Source organism: Macaca fascicularis, chromosome 10, assembly GCF_037993035.2.
Source record: "Macaca fascicularis isolate 582-1 chromosome 10, T2T-MFA8v1.1".
NCBI classification, from domain to species: Eukaryota; Metazoa; Chordata; class Mammalia; order Primates; family Cercopithecidae; genus Macaca; species Macaca fascicularis.
Genome location: NC_088384.1, coordinates 34,294,173 through 34,308,308, shown reverse-complemented (window position 1 = coordinate 34,308,308; position 14,136 = coordinate 34,294,173). Strand labels below are relative to the sequence as shown.

The 14,136-nt window shown below is 47.6% G+C and overlaps 1 protein-coding gene across 31 annotated transcripts in view; it reads right to left on the bottom strand.

The window, feature by feature from the left end:
• MICAL3 (microtubule associated monooxygenase, calponin and LIM domain containing 3) overlaps positions 1-14,136 on the bottom strand; it is a 233,143-nt gene that overhangs the window by 102,328 nt on the left and 116,679 nt on the right. For 28 of the 31 annotated variants that reach the window (XM_074004491.1, XM_074004508.1, XM_005568032.4 and 25 more), the window contains exons 4-12: positions 12,510-12,626; positions 11,770-11,871; positions 10,741-10,896; positions 9,337-9,437; positions 6,290-6,547; positions 5,810-5,925; positions 4,865-4,991; positions 3,360-3,456; positions 1,010-1,157 (exon numbers count right to left, since the gene is read on the bottom strand). In XM_074004491.1, coding sequence (XP_073860592.1) covers positions 1,010-1,157; positions 3,360-3,456; positions 4,865-4,991; positions 5,810-5,925; positions 6,290-6,547; positions 9,337-9,437; positions 10,741-10,896; positions 11,770-11,871; positions 12,510-12,626 — 1,222 coding nt within the window. Of the gene's footprint in view, positions 1-1,009; positions 1,158-3,359; positions 3,457-4,864; positions 4,992-5,809; positions 5,926-6,289; positions 6,548-9,336; positions 9,438-9,746; positions 9,855-10,740; positions 10,897-11,769; positions 11,872-12,509; positions 12,627-14,136 lie in introns of those variants that run through there. The other 3 variants (XR_012419026.1, XR_010578455.2, XM_074004512.1) reach the window with 2 other exon arrangements.

Sequence of the window (14,136 nt, the reverse complement as noted above, 5' to 3'; positions counted from 1 at the left end):
CCACAGCTGACCTGGGGTCACCCCAGAGTGCTGATTCTGTAGACAGGTGAGTGGAGAATGGCCAAAGGAGATGTCACTGGGATAGGTGGGTAGGACAACAGAATATGTCTGTAAAAAATGCAGTCTTTAACACAGAGAAAATACCAATGAACCATCATGAACTGGTTAAGTGTTCATGATGTTTTGCTTTGTTAGTAGTGACACATTTGCCTTGAGCTGGCCAAATGTTCTAGCCAGGTTTCCCCTGTGACCCACAGAACTTGAGAGAGAGCTAGGTCGGGCGTGGTGGCTCATGCCTGTAATCCCAGCACTTTGGGAGACCGAGGTGGGTGGATCATGAGGTCAGGAGATCGAGACCATCCTGGCTAACGTGGTGAAACCCCGTCTCTACTAAAAATACAAAAAATTAGCCGGGCGTGGTGGCGGGCGCCTGTAGTCCCAGCTACTCCAGAGGCTGAAGCAGGAGAATGGCGTAAACCCTGGAGGTGGAGGTTGAAGTGAGCCGAGATGGCGCCACTGCACTCCAGCTGGGGGGACAGAGCGAGACTCCTCGTCTCAAAAAAAAAAAAAAAAAAAAGATTTTGAGAGATAGCTGGCCGAAACGAAGAGTTCAATCGGGGTCAGTAAACAGAGTTTTCCTCTGTGTGAAGCTAACAGGCCGAGGTGGGTATCAAAACCAGTTTTTGACTTATCAGTGTTGTGATTTTTAAAACAGCTATAGGAGCGCAAAAGAAGTGCTCGCTTCGGCAGCACATATACTAAAATTGGAACGATACAGGAGCGCAAAAGACTTATTGGAAAAAAATAAAAATAAAAATCATTCCTGGGTTGAGCTATATAATACATGACATACAGAGTTTCAAATATAGTGAAATCAAAATCACTGCCTTCTAGAGAAAGTATACTATGAACCTCATTCTAGGAAAAAGGACAAAATATTACTTGATAACAGAGTGGTCTGAGATCCTTGGGGAATATTAAAAAAACATAAAGTTTGATCACAACTTACATCAAGTCCGGGCGGTATCTATGGATAATTGCACAAAGGGCCAAGCCACTTTTCCAAGACATGGTGAGATCTGTCACGTTTACCCCTGCATAGCCATCTGTCTGCCTCTGGCACCAACCCAGCAGTTTGCTTGAACGAGCTACAGACTCTAAAACAACAAAACACATTATTCTTGGAGGTGTGGTCACCTGGTAACACTGACAGAGAATCCTCTTTGCAGGACACACGTCCACTTTGAAAAATTACTGAGGGTAGGGACAAAACAGTCAACACTAGTTTCCAATCAAAGAAAACAGTGAGGAACAAGGTTATGCAAATGGTATCATGACAGTGAATTCTAAGAAAAGAAACTACTAGTTTATCCAGACTCTAAGGTCAATGCCACCCCCCAGCATCCTGAGGGACCACAGCCTGACAGCCGCAGCCCGCTGTCCCTGCGGCACTGAGGTGGAGGAGCGCCACCTACTGTGTGGCCAGCCTGGCTTGCAGCAGCTCTGAGTTCTCAGGTAGTCGCCGGCACCTGGCTGAGGAAGCCTTCCCCCTCCAAAGTAGCATTGGGAAAAGGAGAGGAGAAAAGGCTCCATCCTACAGGGTGGCACATTCAACCCTAAGCACCAGGCCCTGCCCCTGCACTTCCAAGGCACTGTATAACTTGCCAAGAGAAGAAGCCCTGCAGGGCTCTGCTGACAACACTGGGGCCCCAGATCAGACAGTCCCCGAACGGAGCCTGGCACCTCATACTACGAATTCTCAACCCTGAAAAACTGAATAGGCAAACACATGTGCTGGGATGCTTTTTACAGTTCATTGAAACGTCTTCTAAAACCTGAACAGCCTCTTTAAAACTCCTATTATTAACCACATCAGAAGAGCTCTGATACGGGCCATTCAGGAGAATCTACGAACTATTTATATCCAAGAAAGTCTGTTCCCTCACCGAGGGCAACTGAAGTTTGCACTAAGTCATTTAGTAATCTGTGAACACAAGACAAAAGCCAAGTATCATGAAAATCCTGTTTCATTTAGGTTTTTCACCGCGAAAATGTATTCTGCAATAACACATAAAACCACTTTCTGGTGCCATCTCTTGGCTCAGAAATGAGCTTTTACTCAGATCTGTCTCCTATGTGTATATCCAACCATCCAATATGTAATAGGCAACTTCAGTATTCCAGGCTCTAAAATAAAAACAGTGAATAAAGATACACTCTCTGCTTTCAAAGAGAAGACGCTCCAGGGGAGAAAAATGCAAATGTTTCCGACTGCCTGCTGGTCCTCACATCCACCCTGGCATCCCAATGGCACATCAAATTCACAATGTCCAAATGACTCAACCCTCTCAGCCCTCCCTCTGCCTTGCCTACACTGATGTAGCACCATCTACAAACACCCACCTCTCGCCCCACAAGGTGATCAGCTGGCCCTGCCCATCGATTTCACCTCCTTACCATTCTCTCTCACATAACGAACAATGGGAATGACCATCCACCGGAGGCCTGGCGCTCATGATCACAATGTGAGGTAGACACTGCTGCCCCCACGTCCCAGACAGGGAAACCGAAGTTCAGAGCTATTCAATCACCTCTTCGAGGCCGCATAATTCACCAATGGCAAAGCTTGGCCCAGGACTCAGCTGTATCTGGCCCAAAGTCTGAGGTCTCCTCCACTACCTCCTCTCTTCTTCATCCTCAGCATCAGGGCCAGATCTGGGCCTTCACCACCTTCAGCCTGACCATGGCTATGTTTTTCGACCTGGTCTCCCTGCCTCTGGCACTTCCCTCCTCCATCCCCTCTCACATGTGGCTGCCCAGGTGTGCGCTCATGTCATTCTCTTCCAAAAAAGTCTTCAGGGCCTTCAATACGTACAAAATCTGGAGTGGTCCTCACCTGTCACTGAATCCTGGCAATGTTGCAGGACCCAGCCAAAGACTTCTTCCACAAAGTCTTCCCCCAAAACCTTAGCTCTGACACTCTATCCTCTCTCCCCTCTGCCCAGCATCTGTATCTGGTTTCTCTCTATGCTCTCATAACACCTCAGGCCAAGGTAATTCTGTGTGATGGAGACCTGTCTTGTGCATTGCAGGATGTTTAGCAACATCCCTGGCTCCTGACCACTCCCTGGCTCCTGCCCACTCGACGCCAGGAGTACCCACTCCCAATCATGACAATCAAAAATGTCCCCACACAACTACCAGTATCCCCTGGAGGGCAAAATCACCCCTGGTTGACAGCCACTGTCTCAGACAGTGCTTCAGCCACGGCCTCGGACCGCACCTTATGGCTCAGTGAATGAGTACAGACTTCTCTGAAGGGGCTGCCTGCATCTTAAAAAGCCACCGCCAGAACTCACCATTGCGAGTCAATTTGGGGGTGGTTCGGGAATTCACCAGGCTCTCCATTTCCAGGTGAATATCTTTTGTTTCGCCAGTATCATATAAATGGCGCACCTGGCAGAAATTTACAAAGTCAAACAGAAGGAAAATCAAATATCAAGCAGCAAATTCCTATCTAAGAGAAGAATGGCTGAAAGGAAAGTCTGGGATAGCAGGCTGGGCAAAGTCCAGACAGAAGCTAGGATGATGACCTTTAAATCCTTTATGAAATAAGGTGGGGTTGAAGAAAAACAAATACATTTTAACTATGGCACTTTGTGCTACAAATCAGCTACACAGGGCGGGTGCAGTGGCTCACGCCTATAATCCCTACACTTGGGGAGGCCGAGGACAGCAGATTGCTTAAGGCCAGGAGTTTGAGACCAGTCTGGGAAACACAGGGAGGCCTCGTCTCTACAAAAAACTTAAAAATTAGCTGTAGTCCCAGCTACTTGGGAGGCTGAGGTAGGAGGATCACTTGAGACCAGGAAGTCAAAGCTTCAGTGAGCCAAGATAGTGCCACCACACCCAGAGAGCCTGGGCAACAAAGCAAGACCCTGTCTTTAAAAAAAAAGAAAAAAAAATGAGTTACTCGGCCATGGAGGTCCCTCAAAGAGTCTTGGTTGGACTAATGACGGATGCTGCCACTTAACAGAAGGCTCCCTCTAAGAGTCTCGGTTGGACTAATGACGCTGCCTCTAACAGGAGGCCTAAAGGTGGAAACTTCAAGTAGAAGGTGAAAAGAAAATTACACCAGGGGCTGGGCGCGGTGGGCAGATCACGAGGTCAGGAGTTCAAGACCAGCCTGACCAACACAGTGAAACCCCGTCTCTACTAAAAATACAAAAATTAGCCGGGTGTGGTGGTGGGTGTCTGTAATCCCAGTTACTCGGGAGGCTGAGGCAGGAGAATTGCTTGAACCCAGGAGGCGGAGGCTGCAGTGAGCCAAGATCGCGCCACCTCACTCCAACCTGGGTGACAGAGCGAGAGTCTCAAAAAAAAAAAAGAATTACGCTAGACTAGAACAAATTATTTCACGTGAACAAACTCTTTTGTCCTCACAATAATTCTTTGAGTAGTCAGGGATTATTATTCCCATTTTTCAGGTAAAGAAATTGAGGCTCAGAGAATGTAAGTCACAGGTGATTGGCAGCAACAACACAGTTTGAAGTTACCTCTCCTCACTATGGGGCAAGTGCTCTTCCCTACAATAAGAATTTGAATTAGGAAACGTGGCATGAAGGCCTGGATTCTTATCATGTTTGATTTTCTCTTAAGTCATTTAACAACTCTATGCCTTAGCTCTCAATCTGTTAATGCAAAATAGTATCTACTTCTACCAATTCAGAGAGACATCTATCTGGATTACTAAAAAAGCATCCTTATATGTGTGGTATTAATAGATGCACACATCTCAATAGATCAGCATTCTCATCAGTCCTGTAGATGGGCCCAGAAGTAAATGCTGACAAGAAGGTCTCACCTGGCTTGGCCGGAGGAAGTTGACGTTGATATTGGGATACCGAGTGACTGGGTCGATACTGTACTGGCTGAAGTTCTTACTCACATTCTCAGGGGTGGTCTGAGGCAGCAACCTATAAATACTTTCCCTGCAATAACACAGCAATATACTCTGAGTCGGGACCAGCACCACGAACATCTCCCTCTCGTTTCATGGTAGTTCTGACAGCCCAGCAAGTCACCTGACATGCCCGATCCTCATCCTTGACCAGTGTTCTTGGGCCCTACGTCAGCCCCTGCTCCCCACACCCACTTGCAGTGATCCCATGGGTAAAAGCCGAGGAGAGAGAGCAGGCACAACACCATCAGTACCCACAGACGCTGCCTCCAACTCAAAAGGCCACACATTTACTCTTTTATTTTTTCAAGCATGCCAATATCTACTTCAGTTTTAAAGATAATCAACATAAAAAAAGAATTATCACTATATTTAGTCAGAATACCTTAAATAAGAGACAAAATAAAGTAGTATCAACTTCCAATTTCATCCGGGAAATCTTATCCCTCAATTATTCTGGTCAAGGCATTAGTTCCTTATCAGAAAGCAAATCACAGGATTTTTATTGCATTTGTAAAAATCTGCTTCAACATAACCCATTTAGGGGTTTGAGAAACATTTATAAGCAGTTTGGCATTTTTCCTCTGAATTCAAAGCTACTTTTAATTTCTTCTCTGTCAGTAAGAAATTTATCTTGGAAAGGAGTAAGAGAAGACTTAGTCCAGGAGACTCATCTTTAGGTTTCTATGACTTTATGAAATCCTATCTCGCCTTTCCTCTTTTCCACATGAAAACATCTTTAATTAAGAAAGCAGAAAGAGAAGGAAGAACTTGCACTCTGCCTGAAGAATAAACCACTCCTTCTTTCCAGTTTTCTCATGAAAGGAAACCCAGATTACTTCCCATTACCTCTCTGCCAGCACTTCCAAAGGGCTTGTTCCTAGAGACCAACTTCGGACCATCCAGGCAGAGTCCATAGCAGCTAGAAAGCCCCGGGCTATTCCTGTTCCCATTGGCCAGAAAGGCTGTAAATAAGACACAAAACAAAGAATTAAAAAATAAAACACCTTTCAAAACAGGAAAAATAAACTAGGGAACAAAGAGTTTGCTGTTGACAGTAGCGTTTGGCAACTGTTTCAATAACAAACTGCTCTGCTTCCCCGATTGGTAGGGAGCAAGTCAAAAAAGGTGCAGAATTTCCATTCATACTTAATAAGCCTCGGCTCCCAGTGGCCTGTAGCGCTCCCCTACTTCCTGGTGTGACTCCCTGCAGGGGGTTTACCTGTGCTGTACAACACTGCAGACGCTCATTCCAAGACCTAGGATGCCCAGATTCACTCCTAATTATTCCTGCCCCCACCACAGAGCGCTGCCATGCTTAGCACTCACCTCTAGGAGGCTGTCCCCGACCAGAGCCACTAGTAACTGGTGTCCGTTCTGCTCCCGCACCAAGGCGGCGTTCTCGGAGGCATACATACAAGTGAAGTCAAACATGGCCACGTCGGGCTGCCCATAGTGATTGATGGCAAAATCCAGAGACGGCAGCTGCTGTTGGGTGGAGAAGTCTGCCGCCTCCCTGGCATAGCTGAGCAGAGCCTCCTGGTCCACATTTTCTCGGGAAAGCAGGAGCTCTGTGTCGGCGTAGTCCTGTCTCGAGAGAAAGAGGAGGGTAGGGATGGAGAAGCCCTGGCACTGGGCCAGAACCATCCTATATGACCCAGGGCCACAGCTTCTCCTTCCCCCTGAAGGGACTCCACATTCCAAAACCAAAACTTTCAAGCCTGTAATCCCAGCACTTTGGGAGGCCGAGACGGGTGGATCAGGACGTCAGGAGATCGAGACCATCCTGGCTAACCTGGTGAAATCCCGTCTCTACTAAAAAAATACAAAAAATTAGCCGGGCGTGGTGGCGGGCGCCTGTAGTCCCAGCTACTCGGGAGGCTGAGGCAGGAGAATGGCGTGAACCTGGGAGGCGGAGCTTGCAGTGAGCTGAGATCGCGCCACTGCACTCCAGCCTGGGCGAGAGAGCGAGACTCTGTCTCAAAAACAAAACAAAACAAAACAAAACAAAACAAACAAACAAAAAAAAACAAAACCAAAATTTTATACCATTAAAAGGGGCAAGGGGAAAGGCAGCCAGGCACAATGGCCCACACCTGTAATCCCAGCACTTTGGGAGGCTGGGGCGGGCAGATCACTTGAGGACAAGAGTTCGAGACCTGCCTGGTCAACACAGTGAAACCTCGTCTCTACTAAAAATATAAAAATCAGCCAGGCATGCTGGCGTGCGCTGGTAACCCCAGCTACGCGGGAAGCTGACGCAGGAGAATTGCTTGAGCCTGGGAGGCGGAGGTTGCAGTGAGCCAAGATAGCACCACTGCACTCTAGCCTGGGTGACAGAGTAAGACTCCATCTCAAAAAAAAAAAGGGGGGGGGGTTGGATTATTCCCAAGAGAACATAGACCTTGCTGCCTAAAACACACAGTCATGGCTTTTCCATTTGCTTGGAATAATTACTATTCCTTTGATCTTATCCTATCTGCCTCAGGGTTGTTCTGAGTATCACATACGTGATAGTATTTTGTGAACTGAAAGGGCATTTCATTATCTTCCGGGTAGTAAATGGCTTTTGTCAAATGGGACCACATGAAACACTCAGCCTTGCGTAACTCATGACACCCAAAGGAAGAAACCAAAAAAGCTTGAGTGCCAAAAAGACATGGAGGTGGGAGCAATGGTAGTTCAGGAGGCTGGGAAGGAATATGTTGAAAATGAAACAGAGGGTTTCAAAATAGTAAAATGAGACTCTGAAGGACTCCATAGAAACCCACAAACAAAGAAGAACAAAGGACTGAAAAACTCCTTTTCTGTTTTGGAGGTTCCTGGCACACTGAGCCAAGTCTTTATTCTCTGAAAGTGGGGCCTACGGTTTCTAAGTGGCCCTGATGGTCCTTTCAGCCACCACTACAAGATGTTAAAGCCAAAACACAAACACTCAGGTTGGTCCTAGAAAGACTGTTTGTTCAACACTAAGTAGCCACATGGGTTTAGTGTTTAACAGCATACACCGAAGGTATGGCCTCTGCCCTCTTAAAAAAAAAAAAAAAAAGAAACACGAAGGCAAAGTAAACCAGGTCTTGGCATTCTAGACTGTTCCTATCGAATGCTGACCGATAACCACAGTTCTGCCTAGGTGGCAGATTTAAGTCTTCACCTTGTCTCAAGGCGTACGAACTGCTTCACTGGCTATTTCTTACTAACAGCAATACAACCCTGATGTAGTCCCAGATAACCAGCAAGACAATTTTAGAAAGCATCTAACCGGATACGTCTTGCTTATGATTTTGGGAGAGTGGGCTGTATTAACAGCTTTGTCCTGGTTCTCCCTGAAGGCACACAGGATGGCTGTGCTGAGAAACAGCTCAAGGTTCCTGGGTAGAAAGAGGGAGCTCTCTGCCACTGGCACGTGCTCATCAGCTCACTCCCCGCTCTGCTGTCAGATAAGATAGTACTGCAGCTCAGACTAAAGAGACTGCATTCACACCACCCTGCAAAGACAAAGGACTCCCTGAAGTTCAGCTGTGAGACTCTTGTGGGAACTGCACAGGCCTGAATCAGCACAACTGGTGTCTCTGCTTCCGTTCTTCTCATCACATGAGCACAGTGATTCTCACGTTGAGACCAATGAGACCAGGCGAGACTTAAAAAACTCTCCTTCAGGGACCATCCACGTGGTGGTCTTCTGACTTCATATTTCAGGCCATCGTCTCAGGGCATGCCATGCAGTCACCTAGAAACAGGTGAGCTGGACCTGGCTAGGATGGACACTCAGACCTGTTCTGTGGTCATAAAGAGGCCTAAGTGTAGCCTGATCCTGTCAGTGCTGCCTGGACCTCTGAAAGCTGTATCTGCAGTGACACGAGAACCCTCATCAGGCTCCCATAAACACCAATCATTGCTTCTTGGTCAAACTCCCTTCCCTCTATCACTCTCCCTCCCAGAAGATAATTCTTCAACCAAGCAATCATCAGTCAGATATGGAATTAACAATAACCAGAAACCCCATCACCTAACATTAAACTGAATGTTTATGCATGAAATGCCATCTGAAACTCGCTTTGCAAGAATCCCGTGGTGAAGGAGGAGTGCGCTGGAGTATTACTGACAGAACACTGGCCATGTGTCGACAACTGTGAAAGCTGGATGGTGGGTACGTGAGGGTTCATTACACTATTCTCCCCCCATTTTTATTTACATTTGCAATCAGCCATAGTAAGAGTTGTTCACGCTAAACTGGAAAACATCAGGGGTTACCAGAAGATGCGTTCAGTACTCATTTTCATTCCCTTGCAGGAAAAACCCATCAGACAATTCTCTCTCTTGGTGATATTAACCACTTCAATAAGAAAGAGTTTTGAAGGAAATCCGTGGCTCACATGTAGTATCACTCCTTTGTCCAGCAAACTCTGCTTTTTGGCTGTCATAACGAAATAGTGTGTGTCATCTTTGTAGTAAACGATGTTCTCCAAGTCAATACCTAGGGCCAGAAGACAAATGTGTGCATGTAAGAGTTTGCTGAGATGAAGGTGCATCAGGGCAGCCTGAAAGGTTACACACAGGACTACAGAGACAAGCGCCTGAGACTCCAGGCAGGGAAAGGTGTCTAAGCCCAGATTCTCACGTCCTGCATCATTAGTTCATGGAAATACAGGGAGCTTTGTTTCTCCGTATTCACTCAACACCCCAAACGATCCTAAAAACAATGACTGCTAGGAAACAGAACTGGAGGGACGGGAATAAAAACAAAACAAGCAAAAAAAAAAAAAAAAAAAAAAAAGAGGCTAACCTCTAAAGAGGGCTTGGATTAGTTATCGGGTTAAGCCTCTCGGGACAGTCATCAAGGAAGCTGGAGGAATCTCCTAGATTCTTAAGAACAGGATAGACAACTTGACGCCTGGAAGCAGAGAGTGAACTACTGACTTTCTAATTCAATTAGTCTAAAAAATAGATGTAATGGAAAGAAATCAAGTTCTAGAAAACAAAAGAATGAAGGCACATTTAGCAAAATATCCACGTTGATCTATTCAAAACCTATCATACAACAATCTCACTGCTATCTGACACATGGTTTGCCTTCAAGCCTGAGCTGGAACTCAGGAAGAAGACTACATACTTAAAAGGCCTAAAGTCAGCTTCCCAACCAAACCAGGGAGCCACCGGCCAGCAGCTACACCAAGCAGCATGACTTAGCATCACAGCACAGGGCAGGCATTGGGAAGAACCAGTGGAGGCAGAACGAACGCTTTAAAACAAATAAACAAGCAAACAAAAAAACTCAGACTGGGTGTGGTGGCTCATGCTTGTAATCCCAGCACTTTGGGAGGCTGAGGCAGGTAGAGCCCAGGAGTTTGGGAGCAACCTGGGCAACATGGCGAAACTCCGCCTCTACAAATAATATGAAAAATTAGACTCTTGCCTTTAGTCCCAGCTACTCAGGAGGCTGAGATGGGAGGATCACTTGAGCCCAGGAGTTCGAGGCTGCAGTGAGCTGAGATCACGCCACTGAACTCCAGCCTGGGCAACAGAGCGAGACCCTGTCTCAAACGAAAAACAAAACCCAGAGCAGCCCAGTCACTGTGAGGAGGTTAAGAATACGCGAGGAGGAGACAAGTTCTGCAGGAAGCATTGCGCTAGGAACAAGGCACAGGAGTGAAAAGAGCGGGAGGGGCAGATAGTGCAGGAGACACCCCGACGGCCACTCATCCCACCAACCCCCCAAGAAAACGTCCCCAGGGACTATTTAAGTTTCTATCCTAGGCTCCGGAGACATCAACACCAACCTGTGGCTTCCCTCAGTTCCTGGAAAAATTTTTGGTTGAATATAAAAGCCACACCGCTGATCTCTTCCACTTTAGCTTCTGCTGTTGTATTTCGGTTGATAAAATTTGCAGTGATGGCGATGGCCAGTTTGCCACGGAATTCTTTCCGACGAAACCCTGGAGGGAGGTGATAAATCGCTGGCTAGAGAAGGAAGATCACTTCAAATGAAAGTGGGGGTGCTCATAAAGACATCAGGGAAAGCTGGGGATGAGAACTGATGGGAAAGTTAGGGCAGCTCTTCTGCAGATGAAAACAAGGTATTTACCTACCTAGGAATATGAAAATTCAGGAACGAAGTCAAAGTCTCCGTTAACCAACAATTTGAAATCTGACTGGCCGGAATATTACTTAGTACCAGGGATTCCTCTTTAAAAAAGGGATGTGTTGGGGGAGTACCTGCTTATTAATATGTAGATTAAGTCCTACAGGTGCCAGCCACTCAAGGTATGGCTCGTCTCCTAGTGCCCCAGCAAGAGTGCCCTGTAAGCAGCAGCCTGGGCGAGGTGAGGTGGTTCACACCTGTAATCCCAACACTTTGGGAGGCCAAGGCGGGCAGACTGCTTGAGCCAAGGAGTTCGAGACCAGCTTAGGCAACATGGGGAAAACCCAATCTCTACAAAAAACATAAAAATTAGCTGGATATGGTGGCACGCGCCTGTAGTCCCACCTACTCAGGAGGCTGAGATGGGAGGATCGCTTGGGACCAGGCAGATGGAGGCTGCAGTGAACGTGCTCATACTACTGCACTCCAGCCTGGGCAAAAGAACGAGACCCTGTCTCAAAAATGAAATAATTAAATAAAATAAAAGCAGCGGCCTGAGTGCCAGCTGGCTAGAGGAAGGCAGGACCTGCCATTCCATCAGGGCAGGAAGCACACATTCAGGCTCTCAAAAGAGAGGACCCTGGTCACACACAGTCTCACCCCAGGGGTAGGACAGCATCCGCTTTCCCCTCTGCTATGAGTCAGGCAGAGGAGCACAGACCAATACCTTCCAAGGTGTTCCTCCGACCATCCCCACCGATGATCACTTCAAATTCATACTCTGACACAGGATGAGTCTTGGGGTGCACCAGTGCCCGCCAGCCTATCCCTGTGGACCAAAACCAAATAAATGGGGGTCACCACCCAGACCACATTCACAGCCAGGACCATCTCTAGATACCCAGTCATGTGAACTGCACAAAACCCTGGGCCAAAAACACTATGTGTAGAAGCAGTGGAGACAGAGGCTGGCCGCAGTGGCTCACGCCTCTAATCCCAGCACTTTGGGAGGCAGAGGCTGGCAGACTACTTGAGGCCAGGAGTTCAAGACCACCCTGGCCAGCATGGTGAAACCCTGTCTCTACTAAATATACCAAAATTAGCCAGGCGTGGTGGCGTGCGCCTGTAACCCCAGCTACTCTGGAGACCTAGGCAGGAGAACTGCTCAGAGGTCACAGTGAGCCAAGACTGAGCTACCGCACTCCAGGCTGGGTGACAGAGTGAGACTCTCGTCTAAAAAAGAAAAAGCAGTGGGGACAAACCACAGAAGGAAAGAAGCCTTGCAGAGGGCCCACCACATGTGCACCTGCGACATCGAAGGCTGCATCCAGACCACGTCCCCACAGGCACAGGCTTTGGCTAGCTCTGGAAGCAGCCCTCAGGGGCCTTTGGTTTGCTCCCTCAATCTCATCTTCCTCATCCATCAACACCCTCTCACGCCTTCTTCACTCCTCCAGTATAACTTACGTTCATTCTCTTGGTCCTCAGGAGGTTGTATAAGTCCTTGGAATTCCACATTGACATGGATTTCAATGCCTAGGATCAAGGCTACTTTCAAAAGTATTAGTTGGAGCTGACGGATACCTGGGAGAAAACAGAGATGGTGTTGGTGGGAACACATGGAGAAGGGGGTATCCATCCGTGTCGCGGCTCAGGCTCCCACCCCACCACCCACGCTCCCTTCATTCAGATTCCCAAAGCCTGCTGTAGCAGGAGACATTCCGAAGCCACACTCCGTAACTTCTTCCTTTCTTTAAGGCAAATATAACCCAGTGGAAAAGATGTTCTAGAGCAACACACAGGACACTCCTACCTCTTGGGTTCAGTGTTCTAAACAACCAAAAGCTTGGAGACAACACGGGATTGTGGCCTACAGGAGATCCCTTTCCATCTTTCCAATTCGGGGCTGCCATATTGGTGGCATCTCTGATCCTGCTAGGTCAGGAGGCAGATGCACCCACAGGGTACAGCCCACAGTCAGATGCAGAGCTGCTGCATGACCTCCCCGCCCACGGGCGTCTCTTTCAGCCCATTCCCTGGTTGATCATCACACATTCTTACAAGGCAAGAAGGGAAATCATAATCCCACCAGATCCTCCTCCCATTCCCCCTGCCACTCCTGGTCTACAGCTATGGAAACTGAGGCCAGAATGACTGACAATCTTGCTTATTTTCATAGTGAGACTGATTGATTTATTCAACGTCCATGAGCACCTGTAGGCACCAGACATGGCAGGGACTTAAGGTGTAGAGATAAAGATCTAGGCCCTGGTAGAAGACCCTCTCAACCCTAAGATGAATCTTGCCACAAATAAGGCAGACAAATCCACTGAGTTAATGACCCTTGGTCCTCTCTTAAGACCAAACTTAACTGGGTCTAATGTGCCAGGAGCAATGCAAACCCTCATCACGTCATCTTGGTTGTTCTCCCCAGTTTACCACAGCCACCACCCTTCTGAGTCCCACTCCCAAAGACTTGTTAAACTCTGCACTAGCATAGTATTTTCGCAGAGAACTGTGGGTTCCAAGATGCTTTATAAACTACAGCCAACAGATGGGCACAGCGCTTCCTCTGCCAGTGGAATGTGGTGACTGCCAGCCAGCGTCTGATAAATTGGCACAGCTGCTGCAAACAGCAAAAGGTTCCATGACTGAATGTGTTTACAGGACACATCTGGAGAAGCTCAGAACAAAGGCTCCTTGATAAAGCTTTCCTGAAAGCATTAATGATAATCAATAAAAAGCCTTCAGTTTCATAACGCACACTGTCTGTTCTGAATTGCTTTTCTGGCCACTTACAGTCAAACACCGCTGATTGCATTAACTTGTATTCATACCCTGTAGGATCTCAGAAAAGCACAGCCCCGGGCTGAGCTTGGAGGTGAGAAAAGTACAGCAAGGGCTTGCAGACCACACAAGAACCACCTAACCAGAGGGATGCCATTATCCCCTTGCCATTAGCGGCCCGGCCAGGGCTCTGCTCCTTCTGCAAGCGTGGCTTCCCCCAGGACTCTGTCCCCACAGCACTCTGTGCTTATATTAGTAGAGCACGTATCAGGTCACAGCACAGACAGCTGCACGCCTGTGTACTTCT